Source organism: Sceloporus occidentalis, unplaced genomic scaffold (assembly GCF_023333645.1).
Source record: "Sceloporus occidentalis isolate IW3139 unplaced genomic scaffold, rSceOcc1.0.p SCAF_7, whole genome shotgun sequence".
In the NCBI taxonomy this organism is placed as follows: domain Eukaryota; kingdom Metazoa; phylum Chordata; class Lepidosauria; order Squamata; family Phrynosomatidae; genus Sceloporus; species Sceloporus occidentalis.
Genome location: NW_028316987.1, coordinates 37,035,461 through 37,057,271, shown reverse-complemented (window position 1 = coordinate 37,057,271; position 21,811 = coordinate 37,035,461). Strand labels below are relative to the sequence as shown.

General features: G+C 40.4%; 1 protein-coding gene across 1 annotated transcript in view; it reads right to left on the bottom strand.

The window, feature by feature from the left end:
* Positions 1 to 2,796: 2,796 nt before the first annotated feature.
* The window catches only part of LOC149309520 (T-box transcription factor TBX20), a 51,734-nt gene continuing 32,719 nt past the window's right edge, over positions 2,797 to 21,811 (bottom strand). The window contains exons 7-8 of the mRNA XM_089531277.1: positions 7,490 to 7,602; positions 2,797 to 5,897 (exon numbers count right to left, since the gene is read on the bottom strand). Coding sequence (XP_089387403.1) covers positions 5,557 to 5,897; positions 7,490 to 7,602 — 454 coding nt within the window. The 3' untranslated portion in view covers positions 2,797 to 5,556. The remainder of the gene's footprint in view (positions 5,898 to 7,489; positions 7,603 to 21,811) is intronic.

Below are 21,811 nucleotides of genomic sequence, written 5' to 3'. Positions count from 1 at the left end.
TTGCTTGTTTTGCCAGCAATCTGATTATATTCAGGAGCATAGCATAAGGAAGTAGACAAGAAGATACTCTATCATCAGTGGTGCAATTGATGAATTCCTCCCACTCTCACTTAAGGCATTTAATAATAATAATAATAATAATAATAATAATAATAATAATAATAAATTGTTTATTTGTTAACCGCTTTTCCTGCGATCAATTTAGTGTCCTGAACTGATATTGGAAACATTCTCCTCATGTCCTAATACTCTCCCCCCACCCCTCCATTCCATCTTCTGAAGTTGACTAAGGACCTTTGTGCTGCCATCTGGGAAGCCTTGGAGTGCTGCGTTTTGAAGCTGCCTGGAAGCTGGCTTCAAGCTGCTCGGCTGCCCAGATGTGGGCCACCTTCCAGGCGCTCTGAGGGTGTGGCGTTTACATGGTCGCACACTTCTGGAGCGCCATGAAACTGGCCGTGGTGTGGGTGGCAAAGATGGGTGTTTGCTGGCCAAAAAAGGAGCGACTCTTTGCCGCTCCTTTTTTTAGCCAGCTTCAAGGTGGATTTGGGCCACAGCATGTCTTTGCCGCAGCCCCAATTCAGATCATCTTTATTTATTTTTCAAATACATAAAACAAGCTAGTACACAGTGCACATAATATTAATTTTAAAATCATATTAAAGTCTTGGCTAGTATATATGACCAGCTTCAGAAGGGGTGGTTTCAAGTTGGCCCTTCCTCCGGTCTGTTTCCCCCCTAGGTCTCCTGTGGTGGAGACAGGGCTGAGACATCCTGCTGCCATCATCCTTTGCTCCTACCTTACAGCTCTTGCCCCACTTTGCAAGGACTTGTCTTCCACCTCTGTCCTCAGTGAGGCCCATTTGTGTTGCTCTGAAAACATAAGAGATTCAATTGTCCTTCAATACAACACAAAGTAGTGCAGTCAAGAAAAGCAAATGAACATTATGTACATGTAAATCAGAAGTGGGCAGGTGTGATGTCCTAAAACATATTTTGTATCGAAAACTTTAACTTTTTCTACAAGCGCTATGGTTTCATGTTACAAAAGGTCGATTCCAAAAATAATGAAACCAGAAGTAGACATACAGGCATTTCCAGCTTGAGTGGGGAGTGGATTTTGGTGAATTTCTGGACCTGGTGCATCATATCACAAGTCCTCAGGGCAAGATAACGGAACACAGACCCTCCCACACTGGTTACCTTTGGATCTTAATATCAGGCTGCTAACACCTGGTCAATGTATTGTACCATAACTCTTTTCTTTTAAAGGGCCATCCCCTTCTCTGAATAGGGTGATAAAAGATGAGACCTTATCCTGGAAGATCCTAAAAGAAGCATCCACTCCCTCTACTCTCTTCACCATTGCTCTGCTTCTAGCCTTTTTGAATCCCTGACAGGAAAAATAGCAAGTCTTTGGTGTTCTCCATCAAAGTAGCACTTTTGTAAGTTGTTTGGGATTGTTTTCCTTAGCTTCAACCTTTAAATGCTTTATTACATGCACCTATGTTTTACCCTTGACGTAACCATGGGTCACGTGCAAAAAACATAATTTTTTGCACGTGACTTATTTATACACAAGTACATACTTGTACTTATGCACGAGAGTTACTTATACACAAGTACATACTGTATGTCTGAATATGTTTTTCCAGACCAGGGTGGCTAGTTTGTAAATCACATGAAAAGCTCAGGGCTGAATAAATTTATGAAAGCAAATTCACAGGTTCAACTTAGATGGTGGGAAATGTGAATTGGGTAATCTCACATTGAAATTAAAACCAAATGAATTTCTCACTCACTCCCATTCAGATGTATTAAGTTTTAAAACATAATGAGATGAACTTATGTTTCCAGTCCCTATGGGTTAAAATCCTCATTGCAAAAAGACCAGCTCTGCCAGTTTTTTCTCTCTTCATTCCCCACCCCTTCTTTCTGCCCTAACTTCTTTGAAGGACAGACAGGCTGTCTCATGACGTAATTGACAAGCTCTGGAAAACTGATTTGTCCAGGTGTTTTCCCATTAATGTTTGTTGTTGTTATATGCCTTCAAATTGACTCTGTCTTATATTGGTGACGTCTCCTTCTTTGGAGGTTTTTAAACAGAGGCTTGATGGTGATGTTGAGGATGCTTTCACTGTGTATTCCTGCATGGCAAGGGGTTGGACGGGACAGTACTTGGAGTCTCTTCCAGCTCTAGGATTCTAGGATTCTATGATTAACTTTCAACTAATAAATACATACATTTAAAAATTCCAATATTTTAATGAAAGAAAATGAATGTCCATATTTGCACTTATGTACAACTTTGTGATATATATATAATTATTTTAAGCTGTTTACAAATCACATTTAGTGCTTCAAATGTCACATAATGTTGATATTATATTTCTGGCAGAAATAAATATATTGCACTTAAAAAGATTTTTTTAATTGGATGGTTTTTCCTAATTTATCCACTCCTTTTCTCATAAAACATTTTGCCTTCCCCTCCCCATACGTACACACATCATTACATGGTGAATGTGCTCACACAATTCATTAAAACAATTTACACAGCAAACAAGAGAACAGCAATACATTCTGTTAAGAGAGACTATGTCCAGTTTTGTGTTTCCCTATACTTAAAGAAACACTATCTTCTTATTTCTTCAGTTGTTAAAGACAATAAATGCTTATTTTAAATGTGCCAGAGCTAAAATACAGGAACCTGTATTTCTTGTCCAAAATCCTTTTTAAAAAGTTATTTATAAGTTACCATCTTTATTTTCTGCTTTGGTTTTTTAAAAAAGTCCAACATTTAAAACCAGAAATTGAAATCACTGACAGTTTATCACTACTGTAAATAAAATCCTTATTTCCTTATTAGGAAATGGGAAATATCAAAACCATACTTACTGCAATAAGCAGAGGAAAACAAAACAACAACAAAATGAATTCACAATACAAAGAAGTTTGAATAACTGAAACGAAAGCATTTGTCTGCCCCAAACAATAAACACATTAATCATGATGCAATGGTTTCAGTGCTTGGATATGTACATGTAACACTGCTTGAGGAATGGCTTCACCATGTTCTTTAGTTAGATAATGTTCAGCATAAGCAATACAAATGAAGCGCATAAGACTTCTGAAGCAACAAGGCAACCACCATTTAGATGGAGTTCAAAATATGCATTGTACCCACAAAGTCTTCAGCTGCAGATCTTATTTTGACTAACCTAGTGTTGATTTCCATACAGTGGTCTTACTCCAGAACAAATCAAGTGCACCTAAGTTCTACATAAATAATTAGGTATTACATTTAGGATGAAACCATTCAACAGTGGCAGCTCTGATGCAGCAGATAACCACCAACTGCATTTATCTGATGAAAATATAGACACACTTATTTCACTGAACTACTTCCAAATGAGTGGGCTTAGGATCACCATCAAATGTTACTGTTCCTCTGGTGATCCAGACAATTTGATGAACATTTTGATTTTGTTTCTGTTTAGTTATTATGGAGTGATGATCCTCAAATACGTAAATATGATCGGTCCATTAAACAAGTACTAAACCTTGTGAGAACTGAATGTACAGATTCTTTTGAAATGTTGCTTCAATTATTTATTTTAAATCTGGCCTTTTCCTTACACCAGTTGTTTCTGAAACCATAGGAAGCTAGAAACTTGTCTCCTCTTTCTGTGACTAAAAGCTGCAGTGGTCAGAAGTCTAACAAGTGTGTGCAACTTGTGACCCTCCAGGTGGTGAACTGCAATTCTCCTTATCCCTCACGTTGGCTATGCTGGCTAAAGCTGATGTTACAGTCCAACAACACTGTAGCACCACACATTCCCTAGCCCCATTGAAGGCTACAATTTAAATAACAGTGTAGGCAGCATTGATTCATCTTTGTTATATACAGTAGCTTTCTATTCTTTGGGATCTTTCCATATTAAAAGTGCATCTTATGTTTCCATTTGGTGGTTTTAATTGGCTATTGCTAGTTGGCTTCTATTATCCTTCTGTGTCAGAGGTGGACCTCTCATGTTGTTGAACTGCTGTTTCCATCAGTCCTTATCACTGGCTCTGCTATTGAGGACTGACAGAAACTGCAGTCTTGCAAGAGCTGGAAGGCCACAAGTTGTTTGTCTTAACCCTCAATCTTCTAACCTTAAGCAAATACAGTGAGCCCTTCACATTTGCTGGAGTAAGGGGTGGAGGACCCCCATGAAAGTGTAAAAAACTCAAATAATTAAAAAAAAGTTTATTTTAAAAAAATGAGAGAACAACTCTCTAGGAATTTCTAGGTCATCCAATGCTACTCTATGGTTACCATCTTGCAGAAGATGAGCGTAGAATTGTGCTGAAGAGACGTGTTTGCTCTAGGAATCTCTAGGTTCTCCAGTGTGACTCTATGGCAGAGTTGTGCTGGAGCATCTAAAGATTCCTAGAGATAATATATTAACCAAATCTGTAAATAATTCCATCAAAGTCAAAGCTGCAAATGTGGAAGAACAACTGCATGTGTCATTTTGTTGTTGTTATAGAACCTACTATGTTGAATGTGTAAGAATGGCACATGGAGCTTTTTCATATTTCAAATTAACAAGTCATTGCAAGCAATTTGAAAACCAGTTTTTAAATTGCTACTCCAAAGAATATAGGGAACATTTATCAAAAAACATTATGGTGTGATTTTCTAATGGCACTTCTTAATTTCATATCTAAAGGATACAAAAAAAGGGGCATTTTGCTTTCTGGCTGAGATCAAAGAAATGTTGGTGTGGGACTATCTTCTCCACAAACAATGAAAAAGTTGTCCAAGAGCAGGTATTCTTCTTTTCCGTCTGGCACTCTTTTCCACAAGAACTGAGCAGGAGAAATGCCAGTGCATTGTGTCCAGTGTTCTTGGTGAACTGGGGACAGTACTTAAAATAAATGAATTAAATAGTGGGGAGGAAAGGATGGATAGTATTTTCCCATTATTTTCATAGTGAACTTAATGCTGAAGTAGCTCAAACATGCTCAAAACCAAACACTTTCCCCCATTATTGATATAAAGCAATGAAGTTATTTGCACAATATTGTCTCTTTTGCCTTTGTAGGGAGTGGAAATTTGGAGCCTGGACAAGTTGCCTTTTGAACTACGACTCTTGGAATCCCTCAGCCCTAATGGCTGCAGGAATTCTGAAGTTGCAGTTAACGTTCCCAGGCTCTGGGAACTTTCTCAAGTAACTTTCCCAAGCTCTGGAGAAATCTATACACAGTACAACTATACACAGCTATGTGAACACAGCCTCTTAGCTAGTGGTTATGATGCACCTTCCAAGTATTCAATATTTAATTACAGACTTTTCAACATCTGGAGTTCCTTTGGCTGTATCATACTAAAACCTCTGAGACACTCCATGCTTCACGTAATTCCTGATCCTTCAGAGGAGAAATCTAACTCCAAAGTTTTATGCAAGATGGTTTTCTTAGGATTTACTCTACTGTTCCTCTATTCATTTTTTTCATCAAGTCTGTCATTGCTTCTGTTCCAAGTCTTGGCTCCTCTCATCTAAGGGTCAGTCATACAAAAGGCGTCATTACCGCTGAGGAGTGACGCAGTCCCTGGATTGCTGCATAAGGCCCCTGCTGAAAGTAATGGTGGTACCGAGGCATGTGAAATGAAGGGAATGTTGGGCCAGTTCCCTGCATTGAAGTGGCAATGGCAGAAGGTGTCAGTGGCATCCCCAGGCGGCTGTATGGAGGCAGAGATCCTTGCATTGGGTGTGGAATAGGAGTGGCTATGGATGTAGTGCTGGAACCAAGGGCAGTCAAAGACTGTGGATGCTGGAATCCAGGAAAACTGGATGATGATGAAACCCAGGAACTGAGGGACAAGTTGTCAGATGTGGTAAAAGCAGATCCTGAAAAACAGGTCAAGAGAAGAAAAAAGAAAAAAAATGAAACTTTTACCATTAGGAGGAAAAAAGGTCTTAAAAAGCTAGTGAGGTTCCATGGTTGGAGAAAGAATGGGTAATTTCCATACCATTGAACATTTCACAGATAACAACCATGAAACATCTGGCTAAGTAACATCAGACTGTGGCCAAAATTGCAAAAGGTATTTATGAGAAGGTATTTATGAGAAGGTATTTATGAGAAATAACAGAGAAGCTAGGAGAGGCTGCAGCAGTTTGCTTTCACCTGACTCTCCAGGGAAGGGCAAGATTTGGGGGGTGGGATTTTGGGATGAGATTGTATTGTTTTAATGTTTAAGCTACCCCGGTTGTGTTGCACAGAGAGACAGGATATAAATAATAATAATTATTATTATTATTATTATTATTATTATTATTCTGCCCTTCCCCTCCCCCTTGCTGACTCAATTAAGTGCAAATGATCTTTACACTTTGAACTCCATTTTCAGCAAGTGTAGTAAGCTGAGGATAAAGAGGGAAAGGAGAAAGAGAAGGAAACTGGGACATTTTAAAAATAGCTGAAAATGTGGGATGACAGAGGATTAACATAGAATATCTCTGCTGAATTGATACATCTAGGTCAGTGAGGTCCAAACTCTGGCCCTCCGGGTGTTTTGGACTTCAGCTCCCAGAAGCCTCAGCCACCTTGGCCAATGGTTTGGGATTTTGGGAGCTGACGTCCAAAACACCTGGAGGGCCAGAGTTTGGACATCACTGATCTAGAAGATATAAACTTCTAGCCCTCCAAATGCTGTTGGATCCCAACTCTCATTATCACTCCCCATTGACTATGCTAGCTAAAGCTGGCAGAAGCTGAATTTCAAATTCTCAGATTAGCCAACCCCAAATGTTAGCCATGGGTTTGGGAAAGCCAGATTCTAATTTCCACTGAATTATGAAACTTGCTAGGTCACCTTGGGCCAGTCACTCTCATTGAGTCCAACCTATTTCACAGAGTTGTCACAAGAATGAAGTGGATACAGATGAGAACTCTATGCTACCATAAGCAAACTGGACGAAAGGCAGGCTCTAAATGTTATTGGAACAAACAAAAGCAAGTAAATCCAGACAACTAGTAGATAGAATTGACACATCTATAATAGCAACATGGAATGAGGTTAGAGGGCAAAGGCAGGTTATTTTCAGATGTGTAGCAAATGGAACAAATCTTTGTCACATGACTGTATGTCCTGCAAGCCAGAAAAGGAAAATAATGCAATATAACATCAGTGAAAATGTCCCTGTAGGAATAATCAAAGGACTATTTTGAACAATGCTGTCAAACCCAGCTTGTCTATGCAGCAGCTATCTGATTGGCAATTTTGGACACCTGTTCTAGGTTGTGAACAGCAAAAGTGAAAAATGTTTGAACACAAAAGGGCCAGAGTTCATGGGCTCATTTTCAAGCATTCCACTAAAAGGTGTCATCATCACTGAGGACTGACACAGTCCCAGAATTGCCACAGAAGTTGCATATGTGTTTGGATTGGCACTGCAGGTTTCAATGCTGGCACTTTCCAGACCAGACCATCACTTACCCCTGCTTTGTGTTGTTTGGCTTTCATCTCCAAGAACTTCATCTTCAGCCCCATAGGTTCTGATGGGAGATCGTGCATAAGAATGCTTTTGAATAAGGCTCTCGACACTTTCTCTATATAAAAAAAATAACAACATGCAGCATCAGCAACCACCTGAAAGATAGCTATACTGCAGCCACTCACTCACAAACCACAAGGTTGTGAGTTCAATCCCAGCCAGGGGCTCCAGGTCAACGCAGCCTTGCATCCTTCTGAATTGCTAAAATGAGTACCTAGCTTGATGGGGTAATTAGCTTACAGTTGTAAAACACTTAGAGACTGCTCAGTGCAGTATGAAGAGCTATATAAATGAAGCTGCTATATATCTACACCACAAAGTAGTACCTCTGTGATCTTCCAATCTGCTGTAATCCTCGTGGCTGGAGTAAAATGGTAACATGGGCATGACCCTTTGGGACTACTGGCACTTTCATATGTTCCTTTTAATTTTCTTTCAAGTTGTAAAGGTTGACAACAACAACAACCAGATAACTATATTCTCAGAAAGTTTCACTCTTATAAACAGAAGCCATTATTATTATTATTATTATATCATCAAATGTACTTCCAGGTTGAAACCAAATAAATCAGTAACAAACTTCGTGTCAAACAAAACATGACAATAATGGGATTAGTGAAACCATCATGAGTTTAAAAAAATGAAATACCACATAGGGAAGGGGCATTGTACTCCAGAATTCAGTAGACAAGGAAGATAAATGTAAGCCTTCTTTCCCCAGCCATGATATTGGTGAAAATCCACTACTGCATACACACACACACACACACACACACACACACACAGAGAGAGAGAGAGAGAGAGAGAGAGAGAGAGATCTGTGCAGCATTGGAGGGAAGAACATGTATTGGAGGGCTCACCAATAATTTAGGGCCTATACAGATTGAGAAAAAGGGGTGGACAGAGGCCGCCCCTTTCTCCCCCAGATCGTGGCCACACCAACCAAATGGTGCGGCAACCATGCCCTGGAACGGCGCTGTGACATCCCTCAAGCACACTGTTTTGACACAGCACATGAGCCACATCACCATCGTACATGCCGTGTAAATGGTGGCACGCCAAAATGGCACCTGTGGTGCATGGAAGGGCTTGGGAGTGTGCGGACGCTCCGCTCTCCCAAGCCCTACTTTCGGCCCCAGGCTGGTGCAAAGCGCTGGTCTGTATTGGGCCTTAGATAGGATGGAGAGGATTAGAAGTGCATACATGTACACACAGTAGCATTCCTGAGGAGAATGGGCCTATGAGGTACTGGTATTTAATTTTTGAGCAAGCACACTTGCTAATGACATCATGAACACAAGATTTATTTAAGTCCTTATCAATCCAATTTCAAGTTTGCAGAGAGTGAGGGTGATTGATGGATTTACGTCTTACAGGTATCAAAGCTTCTTTCAGTTTTAAAGTCACTCCTTTGACATCTGCTCCAAACTGTACAGAGTGCAGACAAAATGGCTACATCGTGACTTGATCTAGCATTTGGATAAGGGCACTTCAGACAGCAAAAGAACAAAAATATTTGTCCCTCCCTATTCGCTAGGGTTAGGGGCACAAGACCCCCGTGAATATGGAAAAAACGCAAATAACAAAAACACCATGTTTTGACCTGAGAGGACACCTCTCTAGGAATCTCTAGGTCCTCCAGTGAAACTCTGTGGTCAATGTCCAACATACACTGACCATAGAATGGCGCTGGAGGAGCTACAAATGCCTAGTAGAGTATTCTCTCTAGGAATCTCTAGGTCTTTCAGAGCAACTTTTAGTTAAAGTTGACCACAGAGTTGCACTGGAGGACCTTTGGGGTTGTCTATTCATTTCTTTTGTGACTGTAGTCCTGGTGATTTCTGCAGGGCCGACCGGTGTGCAACTTTTAAACTGTAATAACTCATCCACTTTGAAACCAAAACCTGATTTCGACTTATACATGAGGTTGACTTATACCTTATATAGGTTTCCAAGCTAGTAGCATCAGACATTGTTATCAGTTAGATAACAACGCCAAAAATAAGTCAAGTGCTCTACAGTGTTTCCTAAGACCTGTGTAACTGGCCTCTGGTGATCCTCTTCAAAGTGAGAGTTCTATAAAACTGGGGCCACCACTAAAAAGCCTCCCCTCTTTTTAGAAAAAAAAAAAGCCTAGCTAGCTTTGCAGAATTGGTGGGTGTCCACTCTGGATGAATTTTCTTACCAAATAAATTCTTATTGCGAAAAGCGTTTTCTCATGTATGCAGGTCAGAGACCAATGAATCTCTAGGTCAAAGAAATGGACTCTGGAAAGAGTTCTCTGAATGAAATACTGTGTGTCAAATGGGAAACAAACACCTTTTCACAAATACAGCTTCTACGAAGCAGAAGTGAGTTGGACCTATTTAGTGATCTCATCTATTTAAGAACAAAGCCATTTTAGCTAGCAGAATTCCCCCAAGACCAATCTGACCTGATGCACTGCCAAATGGGCTGTATGACCTTGCTCACATAGAAAATCCTGTTAACTGAAGCTGTTTAAACCAAGCATTTTGTAGGGATCCCTTCTGGACATGTCTTTTGGTAATTCGGATTAGCTAAAAGTGAACTGTATTTCAGTAATGCAGAGCATTGTTTTAAAAAAGGATAAAGGGAATGACCAAAAAATACAAAAAAGCATCACAACAATCTCCCCCTTTTTCATACTAAAGGACTGAGAATTGTTTTGTCCTTGGAATATCACTGGTATCATAACATATTAGTGTCTTGGGGGGAAATGAGGGTAAGGAGTGGGGGGATTTTATCAAAGTAATTTACTTGTGGGGACTGGAAGTGGACAGAAAGCAATGGCAGTTGCTACTGAGAGGAGAATATAATTGAATTATTGCCTTTTAAGTGATTGAAGACAGTGGCCATATCAGAGTTATCTCCCAGAAAATCTTACAAGGGAAGAGGAGATGGAGGAGGAGGGGGAAGACAGAGAGGAGAAAAAGGAGAGGGATGGAGAGAGAGAGAGAGAGAGAGAGAGAGAGAGAGAGAGAGAGCTCACATTGGTTACAATTATGGATTTGAATGCCTCTTTCCTCTAATCTGGCAAAAGGAGAAATGCAAAAAAAAAAAAAAAAAAAAAAAGAGCATTATTTTGTGTAAATGAACAAGAGTAGAAGCAAGACAACATGATAAATTAAGCTCATATTGGCCAAGGGTTTTAGAGTGCAGCAGTCTTAGCAATTTGTAACCCTGACATAAGATAGACTGCAAAAAGCCTGAACTCAAGATGAGGGGATATTTCTTAAGAAATTATAATCTATTTTATTATTATACATAGAACCTGAATAATAGTTATAGCTTCCGAACACTATTCAAGGTAGACCTACACAGATTGCATTGCATAGTCTAATTGGAAAGTAATCAAGATATGAAATGCTGTTTCGAGATCTGCCTTCGCTAGGAAAGGTCACAGCTGGTGCACCATCCAAGGCAGGACAAGACACTCCTGGCCACAGCATCTGCCTTGCCTTCCAAAGGTATTGCTGGGTCCAAGAGTACTCTCAAACAGAACTGTGCTAACATTTAGCAAAGGGCTAGTAAACTATGGCCTATTGTTGGACTTCAGCTACCAGAGTCTCCTACCCATTGCCCATGCTGTCTAGGGTTGACATCAGTCCAACAACATCTGATGAGCCACAGTTGCTCACTTTGATCTCATGCCTGTGGGGCCTCCACTTACCATTCTCTAATCTAGGACAGACTTCAGAACTTTATCCCAAACCTACCTCTGCTCATTTCCAAAAGGCCTGAGTAGGAACTTTGTGCCATCCCCATGGAGGAAGAAATGGGAACATCTGTCAGGAAATGCTCATTGGCTCATTCTAATTTTAAATGCAACTTCAACATTTCTTTTTTCCCAGCCTCCAAGCTAGGGGAGCATTTAGAGCATTCTGTCTGCAAGACTAAAAACTCTTCCTTGTGAATCATCATTAGCATGACTGAGGCAAAGACAGCCCAACTTGCAACCTGCCAGAAGCAGGACCAGCCTCACCTGGACCCTCATATGCCGTTGATATTTCCCTGTTTCTCAAGCCTCAAAAGTATCCATTGGGCATGGAAAGATGATCATTGTACATTGAACTAGGAAAAGTAACCTTCGGGGACTACAGCTCCCTAAATCTTCCAGCCAACATGGCTAGGAATTCTAGGATTCTCTAAAGCAGAAATGAAACAGGAGACATCACTTTCCTGCTGGGTTTTATGGGACTTATCATTTTCTGTTAAGAAAAGCGACCTGGAAAAAACTCATTGGCTTAAATTCCCTAAAGACACCAGATCCTGTGTGATCTTGGAAGCTAGCCAGGTCAGCTATGGTTACTACTTGGATGGAAGACTGCCAATGAATACCAGGTCTATAGGCTATATATCAGATGAAGGAACTGTCACAACCACCTGTGAGTATTCCTTGCCTAAGAAAATTCAGATTCATGTGGTTGCCATAAGTTAACAAGTGACTTGAAGACACATACAGTCATAAAGTAAATTTCAGGCTTTGGGGCAAGGAATGGGGCGGATGGGTAAAGTACACAAGTGCCATCTGGTCTGTTTTCTGGCCCTCTCCTGGTCCTGATCTGCATATACTTTCCATTAATTCTGCTTGGTCTATAATTGTTTGTAGTTTTTTTGGGCTATGTGGCCATGTTCTAGAAGAGTTTGTTTCTGATGCTTTGCCAGCATCTGTGGCTGGTATCTTCAGAGAATGCTGGCATAGAAGTGAGTGGGATACACACACACAAACACACTGTGTGACCCTGGGTTGGGAGGAGTGATTTCCATGTTAATCTGTGTATTGTTCTGTTGTGGAATGGCAGGGCCTCAGGGTGGGAGGATATGCAAAGAGGATTTGTGTCTGTTTAATTAGAGATGCTAGAAAAATCCCTGGCCCTGGGTGGTTTTCATTTGCATTTACTGGGTCTTGATTTTAATGTTTTTCAGGTAGCCAAACTTTGCTAACTTTAAGGCATTCTTCTTTCCTGTTGAAGTTGTCCAGGTGCTTGTGGATTTCAATGACTTCCTTGTGCATTCTGACCTGATAGTTGTTGGCATGGTTCAGAATTTTATGCCTAGGATGATTTATAACATGTTCTGTTACTGCTGATTTTTCTGGCTGATCCAGTCTGCAGTGTCTCTCATGTTTCTTGGTTCATGTTTGCACACTGCATTTGGTAGTACCTATGTAGACTTGTCCACAGCTGCATGGTATGTGGTAAACTCCTATAGCTGTGAGAGGGTCTCTCCTGTCCTTCACTGAGAGCAGCATTTGCTGGATTTTCTTGGTCAGTTTGTAAACCATTTGGGGGTTGTGTTTCCTCACCAGTTTCCCTATTCTGTCTGTGACTCCTTTGATATATGGTAAAATACCTCCCCTTTGGGTGGTTGTTTGTCTTCACTCCTCTGGGTTTTTCTGGGTCTGGCAGCCCTTCTGATGTCTGAGCTGGAATAACCATTAGCCTCTAGAGCCCAGCCTAGGTCCTTCAATTCAACTTCTAGGAAGTGGGGTTCACAGATCTTTTTTGCCTGATCCACCAATGTTTTTATTGTGCTTCTTTTTCGCTCTGGGTGATGGTTGGAGTTCTTGTGCAGGTATCTGTCTGTGTGTGTAGGTTTTCTGTATACTGTGAGGCCCAAATTTTGGTTCAATTTGCACATGACCAGAACATCCAAGAATGGCAACGTTCCTTCCTCTTCTTTTTCCAGGTGGCTGTGGAGGCTGAGGGATCCAGTGTTAAGAAATATAAATTTGCTGAGTTTTAATTTGAACTTCCAAATAGTTTCAGTCCCTTGCACAACTCCGTTAAAGCCCAGATTAAAATTCAGAGCATATTCATCTTTCTACCGATCTCAGAGCCATCAGCCTTGACTGACCACAGACCTGTCCTATCCCCCTTTTGACTGGCTGCCATCAGGTGTCAGAGGTGTGTGTTAGACACTTTCCTATTGCCAGCATTCAATTGGCAGCCTAGTTCACAGTTGTAAGCAGAATGGGGAAGGTGGCACTATTTTTGTCTCCTCTGTAGACTCCTTGGGCTGGCCCTGCTCTCATATTCCATACTGAGAATATGGCAGTTTGTGTGAAATTGTTTCAAAATGTTGCCCAAAGGAGCTGTACATTGAGCTGACACTTGCGAAGCAGTCTCTCAAATTGTATGTTGGTAGTCCAACTCATACAGTCAGCAACAATCTCAATCAGCTTGCTCATAGAGCATGGAAAGGATACCTCTTGGACTTTAACACCTAGAATCCGCCAGCATGGCAACTGTTTGGAGAATTCTGGGAGCTGTAACCCAAAAGACAAACTTTTCTGAGACTGGGCTGTTCACTTCCAAAAGGGAACTAAATCCAGCTTCCCTTCCAAATAGCTGATCAACACCAGCACTGATTATATCTGACCATAGTTATGAACAGAAGCATTGCTATCAGTTTTGGTGAAGCAAGATATCTTTTTGAACATTTCGAGATAGGACCTTTAGCTAAAAGATGCAGTTGTTAACTGGCAGCCCTTGCCATGGTCTTTTCTCTAAGCTGATAGAGATAATTCTATAAATTACCAACAGACAGATCAATATATTTCCTATTACAATTCTCCCCTATAAAAATATGTCAGTGGCAATTTGAGACAGCAATTCAATTTGGGGTGTTTCTATACAGGATATATGCCCATTTTTTTAAATGATACCTATTGAGCCAGTCATTTTGTGCATAATGACACAGTTCTGCTTTAATCTCAGAAAAGCTTTGAGACTGCTTACCATCAGATATCCCTTGCCTCTGATAATTAATTCTGTTTTTCTCAGAACATAAACTCTGATAATGTCATCTAGTATAAACAATTGTGAAGGTCAGTCACAATGGCTACAGAATTTTCTTCTCATTTTTGCTAGAAATCTTTGTTTTTGAGCCAGAGCCCCACATGCATCCTGGTACAAACATGCAGCTCCTGCACAAGCAGATTTTCAATTCACTCTAGGCATTTATTTCTATGAATAAACAGCATTTTTACTCCTTTAAAATTAGTTGAGAATTTTTTGCAGACAACGGTACTTGATATACACTGGTGCTTCTGCACCCACCAGGAATCACTGACTGAGATAATTACCTTGCCATCTCATCTTTCAGATTTTTCTCTGAATGCCATGTTACAACTATCCACAGCAGTCTTTCCCAAACCAATTATGTTGGAGTACAGTTCCCAGCCAACATATCCACTGGCCACACTAGCTGGAGATGATGGAAACAGGTATCCAACACATTCTCCTGGATGCAGAATGCTGATCCACTTGCTTCTTTTCTCAATCTAATGTTAAAACCTATCCCCCAGCACCTGGGAATCAACTGGGAGAGGCCCAGAAAAGGAAAGGGAGGGATGGAAGTGGTATTGCCCCCTTTCCATCCTTCCTTATAGCCCTCTAAGTTTTACCCTTGACTTACCCACGGGTCATATCAAAATCCAGGATTTTGACTCCGAAACCTTCCCTTGACTTATACATGAGGTCGACTTGTACATAAGTATTGGTAATTCCAATTTGTTTAGCAATTCAGTGCCCAGCAAAGGGAAACAGGTATAAAGATATGATTTGGCAGTTGTTGGCCTAGAAATTGAGGAATGGCCAGCTTCTTATTCATTGCTAGGCAGTGTTTCGCCTAGGAAATGTGTTTCATAACATGGGGGAAGGGGGCAGTAATATCTTACTAAATCCCCAGTTTCATATTCACACCTGTTGGCAGAACTGCCCAATTGCAAAAAGCATCAGAGACAAGTTACTTGAACAGCCTTAGAAGAGGACATAACAATAAATCTAGTCAGTCCTCAAATATTGACATTCCTATTTGTCTACCATTCCCCTCTTACCACCTTCCAGATGTGGTGGTTGACATTTCCACCGTGGGCTATGATGACACATCTGCAAGATACTAGGGTCGATAAGGCTGCTAAATATAGCGAACAAAGCTTTAAATGTTGAAGACCAGAGGTACTGGGCTAGACCTTCAGTGGAGGCCATGCTGTCGGATCTGGCCTATAAAGCCAAGATGTTCATCTACAAGTTATAAGTTACTCAGTGATGAAAGTAAAGGACTTTGTAAATTCAGGAGCAGTCTCATTATTACTTAATGTGCTTTAGGACTCTGTTGTTAAACAGACTAAGTTCACAGACTCTGGATTTGAGCCTCAGTTCACGTTACGTCCTGACAGAGACTGTAAATCTGAAATGGGAATTTCAAAATTGTTAGAGTCATGTATTCATAAAAACTATATTCAATTAGGGTAGGAAAGTGCAATGTCTGTCATCATATCATAAAAATATGTGTTTTTCTCTCAGTTATACTGTAAGGAAGCCCAGCCTATATGATTGCAGAAAGAAGCTGTTACAAGGAGCAATCCAATTACTAGGTGGTTTAGTGCAGTAACTGACTCCAGCCTAATTTAATTTCTTTAGGTCTCTAAAGATCAATTGATCTGATTTGCTTCCCTCCCTAAAGGCTAGTTAGGGCGGGGGAAAGGAAACTTAAATATCTGAAAATTAAATCCAAAGCTTTGTCCCACATTCTCACTATTTAGGTCACTCCAGAGACTCACAGTCTGTGGTGAAAAAGAGTTTGCTTGCATGCTTTACAAAGGATGGCTGAGCATGTTAATGTCTCAAACCATTCACACACAAAATTATGTCTGCCTTAGGAAGCCTATTCATAAAATGGATTATATGATTACAAGGGCTAATCAAATATACACCTTTCAAGAAGGTGTGAATGTGCACTGGCAAGCAATATGCAGTGAGGCATGTAAATAGAACCGATAATATTGTTTGTTTCCAGGAGTGGCATTTGAGACTCTATTATATTTGTGAGTTTGTCTTCAAGCTCCACCGTTCAATGAAATTACTGATATTGCAGGCTTTTGATGCATATAAAATATACTGTACACTGAAAATACCTTTTCTACCACTTTGCATCTCCCAGGCTGACATATTTATCTTTATAGCAGACTTATTATTATTATTATTATTATTATTATTATTATTATTGGTGGAATAATTTGATTTTCTAACCTTCAGAATCTCTACAGAGCATTATAGTTGCCCACAAGAAGCCAATGTTGTTACTGGGAAGATTAGGAAAGTCAGCATGTATACATGTCCAATTTAATTAATCTATCACTTGAAAAAAATCCTCACAGATTTTCTGAAAAGCTTTACTAACATATTTTGAAGATGCATCTAACAAATGGGTGAAAACAGTCACTTACTGAGTGGTAACCCCTCAACATTCTAACAATACGAGTAGGATGTTTCATTTAGAGGAAACTGCTCAATTTACCAGCTGAACTGGCATACAAAATGGACTTCCAAAGTCATGTAACATAACCTTAAATTGTAATTTAGTGGTTCACTGAAAATAGGTGTTAATGAATTCATAGGGTTTTCTTTCCAGTCTGAAATCCCACCAATGATACTAGCTTTCTGTTACACTAGGGTTGTGTGCTCCTGTGAGGCAAGAGGCTATGCTGACTGCAGGAATGCTGCTGGTAGGGTCTCTCATGTCAGACAGGCTTTTGCTGAGGAACCAGACTAAATGTGCCAAGCAGCTACTAGGCAGTAGCAGCAATAGGAGGCAACACTGGCAGAGGATATCTTAGAGATAATGACAATGGCACCATACCTAATGCTTGTTAGTACTGTACTCCTCAAAGGGAGGCACAGCAGACCTCCTTTTACCATGAAAACCCTATGATGAAACAATAGTGCCAAAGATGAAGCTCACAGGTTGGATGGCACTCAATGAGCTACAGAGGATAACCATGAGTAGAGCTGTGGCTGATAACACAACCAGATTCAAGCCAAAAGGATGCTCAGCTTTTGACATGCTCAGAGATGAAAGGAAAGTCCAAAGCTGCATAACACATATTATAGGAACGTGGAAAGTGCTAAGCACGAATCTGTAGAAGTTAGAAATAGTAAAAAAAAAAAAAAAAAAAAAAAGAAGAAAGAAAGAAAGAAAGAAAGAAAGAAAGAAAGAAATGGAATGTATAAATATTGCAGTACTTGGGATACTGTTTTACTCAGGAAATGAAAATCTAAGAAAAAATGGGGTGGCATTTGATGTAGTGAAAAAGCAGTCAAAGGATATACTGCAAAGTCTGACCAAATCATGTCAATAAGACTTCAGAGAAAACCCATCAATGTAACCTTAATCCAAATTTATGCTCCTACTAAAGAGGCAGAAGAAAAAGAAATTGAAAGATTCTATGCTGGAGTCCACGGGAAAGTGATGAATAATTGGAATGCAAAAATAGGAAACAGAGCAGAATCAGACGGTAGGAAAATTTGGCCTAGGATCAAGAAATGAAGCAATAGACTGACTGATGGTCATTGACCACTAAATTACGATTGTCCATGCCATTTCTATGTATAGTTGTGAAAGCTGGACAGTAAAGAAAACTGATAGGAAGAAAATCAACACAATTGAAATGTGATGCTGGAGAAAAGTTCAATGGATAGAGCAAATTAAGCCTGAACTCTCCTTAGAAGCCATGATGACTAAACTGACACTTTTGTACTTTTGACATATCATGAGAAGACATGACTTCCTAGAAAAGACAATAATGCTTGGTAAGGTAGAAGGCAATAGAAAAAGAGAAAGACTGCATTCCATATGGATAGACTCAATCAAACAAGCCACAGCCCTCAGTCTGCAAGACCTGAGCAGGGCTATTGATGACAGGTTAACTTGGAGGTCTCTCATTCATAGAGTCGCCATAAATTGAAGCTGATTTGATGGCAGTTGACAACAAGTTAAGTTCTGGAAAATAATAAATAACATGGTGTAGTCTTTTCAAATACAGTTAAGGTGATTGCCTAGGACATGGGTGGGGAACTTTCTGGGATCTGGAGGCTACTATGATCCCTCAGTGCCCATCTGAGACTGCACCACTGCTAAATTTGCCATAGGTGTTGCAAGTGCCACCAAATTTCAGGAGTAATTGTGGCAGCTCTCTGTGTTGATATTCTCTGCATTGATAACCTCAATGGTGGAAGAAGAGAAGACAGAGAATGTTAGAGGGAGGAAAGAGAAAACAACTGATAGCATGGTTTTGTGTAGTGCCATTGACTTTTGTTATTGACATTTTAATAGAAGGCGGGTAACACAGTGACACCAGCAAAAAAGCCTTGGGGGAACCATATAGGATCCACAAGGATTCTGTTACCCATTCTTGCCTTAACTGGGAAATTGGGTTGGAGGAGCAAATGGGATCTGCTCTTGGCACAGAAATGGCTGGTTAAAAGGATGGTACTAAGCCAGTTGCCAGATATTATTCTGCTTATAAGGAAGCTTTTCTGCACATCTAAGACCTGTGATAAAAGGGTTGCCTTCAGTCACTCATTATAAATGCAGAAAGGCATGCCAAGAAAAAAATTCCAATAAACATATTCTCATTCCAAGTACATAGGGTACATCATAACAGTGATCTTACACCTACACCAGCTTCCTATCAGCTTCCAGTTGCAATTCATCATATACATTGTTATGTATCATATCCTAGGAGCCATCATGGTGTAGTGGTTTGCAGTGGTGTCCCGCACCAATGTGTCACCCAGTGCGGGGGGTGGGTGGGTGGGGCTTGGGGGCAGAGCCAAAAGAGCCCACTCCCAACTCCCTGCTCCACATGCCTTTACTTCAGAGTAAAGCCATGCAGGGCAGAGGGTACTAGGCCCTCTTCCTCCCTGTCCCACGTGGCTTTACTCTAAAGTAAAGCCATGCACAGCAAGGATGGAGGGATCCAGGCCCTGTTCCTTCCTGCCACGTGAGCTGGGAGGTGCTCACCATGTGTCATCCCTCCCCCTGTTCTGTGGTTTCACCTGGTGTGATCTGGGACCCCCCCCCCCCACACACACACACCCAGTGACACTACTGGTGGTTTGAGCGTTGGACTAGAGATCAGTGTTTAAATCCCAGCTCAGCCATGAAAAACCAGTTAGTGACCTTGGGCAACTCACCTTCTCTCAGCCTCAGGGGTGGCAATGACATCCCCTCCCCCCAAAGAAACTTGCCAAGAAAACCCCATGATCTTAGGGCCACCATAAGTCTAAAACAGCTTGCAGGCACTCAACAACAATCATATCCTAAAGGGCTTGAATCTTTATTTCACGGAATCCTTCTTCCGCTCCACTTTTATGATATGATGGGAAATAGTTGGCACTTTTCATTCTTTAGAGGTAATTAATTTAGATGTACAGGAATGAATAACTATTTTCAGTAAGCCTATCCTGCAATGTATTTATTTGTTCTTATGTATGAAATGACAGCTCAAATTCTTTTATGTCCATAGAAATAGACCAAAATCCAATTGGTATTCAAGGTTGAGTAGGCCCATTATTTACATGTATTAATTTGCCATTTAGCAATTAATGTAATGAATTTACTTTAGTTGAGTCTAACCATTCATTTTAGACCATATTGTATATTACATATATACAGTATCTGAACACCAAGTCATTCCTCTAAGAAAAATATGGGGCTCTCCTCTGTTGCTGAGTTTTCAAAGTTTGAGCCTGTGACTATAGGACATTATTTTTTTCAAGCCCCACTTTAAAGACAAGGATTCAGGGTTGGAAGCTGCTGATTTAAATCCACCCAAAGAGTAAAATCAAGATGTGATGTGAACCCAGCTCTCCATAATCAAAGAACTAATCCATACTTATAAGTGAGTAGATAATGCAGTCCTGCCATCACTACTCAAACATACATGGGATGGAACACTTGTTTGAAAGTATCTCTATGAGAACTTGAAAAGCATGCACATAAAGGGAAAAGGCTAGGCTTTGGGAAACTGCCAAGCTTTTATTTTCCTAACCTCCTCCTCCTCCTCTTCCTCTTCCTCCTCCTCACTTCCATGGAAGTGCATCCCATAGAAGACTTCCACATGAATGAAATCTTTACTGCAGAGGTGGGCAACTTCTTAGAGCAATGTGACTATGCTGGAATCTTACACTCATACACACACACCAGGAGCTTCATCACTGCCTAATTTATGCTGCAGTTGCTGCTGGAAATTGAGGGCAGCTACCAAATGGAGTTGTCATCCAAATGCTGCAGTAGAAAAGTGTATGGTGTAAGAAGGTACCAGACTGCCTTGCTTTGACCAGGGTGCCGGCAGCAGGGTAACCACTGGAGCTGAAAAACAGACTTTAAAGCCCATATGCACGTCAAATGCCACATACCACTCCCCTTACATATTGGAACTTTAAGACAAAACAGACATGTATGAGTTCCAAGATCACAGAGGCTGCATCTGCACTGCAGAAATAATCCAGTTTGACACCATTTTGACTGCCATGGCTCAATACTATGGAATTCTAGGATTTGTAGTTGATTGTGGAACTAGAGCCCTCTGGCAGAAAAGGCTAAATGTCTCACAAAACTTCAGTCCACAGAATTCAATAGCATGGAGCCATGACAGTTAGTGTCAAACTGGATAATTTCTGCAATATAGATGTAGCGCAGAGTGTACTGAAGGCTGTCCTGCATGACCCTACTGAATATTTGAATCAATAGTTGAATATTGCAGTGGACTTGGACCAAAGACACATGGACTATTAGGATGGACATACTCAAGGCTTTAAAATGGTGAAAAGAAAAGAAAAACATAGAAACCATGGTGCCATTTATTTCCTACAAAAACTTGCATGTATATTTGAAGAGTCATGAATAACCAATTTGAAAAGGTAGGGAAGGAAGATAAGCATAATTAGAGTAATCTGGAAGCATAATTAATACTCTGAAGTAGCTCTAGCTCCAAACTGTTTATAAAGAACTTGAGGCCTCTTAGATATAACATACCGTATATATTCAACTATAAGTTGACTTCATGTACAGTATAAGTTGAGGGCAGGTTTGGGGGCTAAAATTATGGATTTTGATATGACCCATGTATAAGTCGAGGGTAAAATTTAGGGACATGTGACAAAGAATCTATATGATGAAGCAAAGGAAAATGATGCCAAAGAACTTAACATAATTCTATCCGCTAAAGGCTGGATGGATGAGAGAGCAGAGAGGGGTCAGTGCTTTCACGATGATTACACTTTTGTTTTTCACCAGGGGATGGTTCCCTTTTGATAAGAGTTAAAGTACAGTACTTACAATGACCCGTGATAAGTCGATTCATGTTTTTTGGTTAATTTTTTGACTATAATTTCTAGACTTATACATGAGTATATACAGTAACTGTCAAATCCACAGCTACACAAGAACTAAAA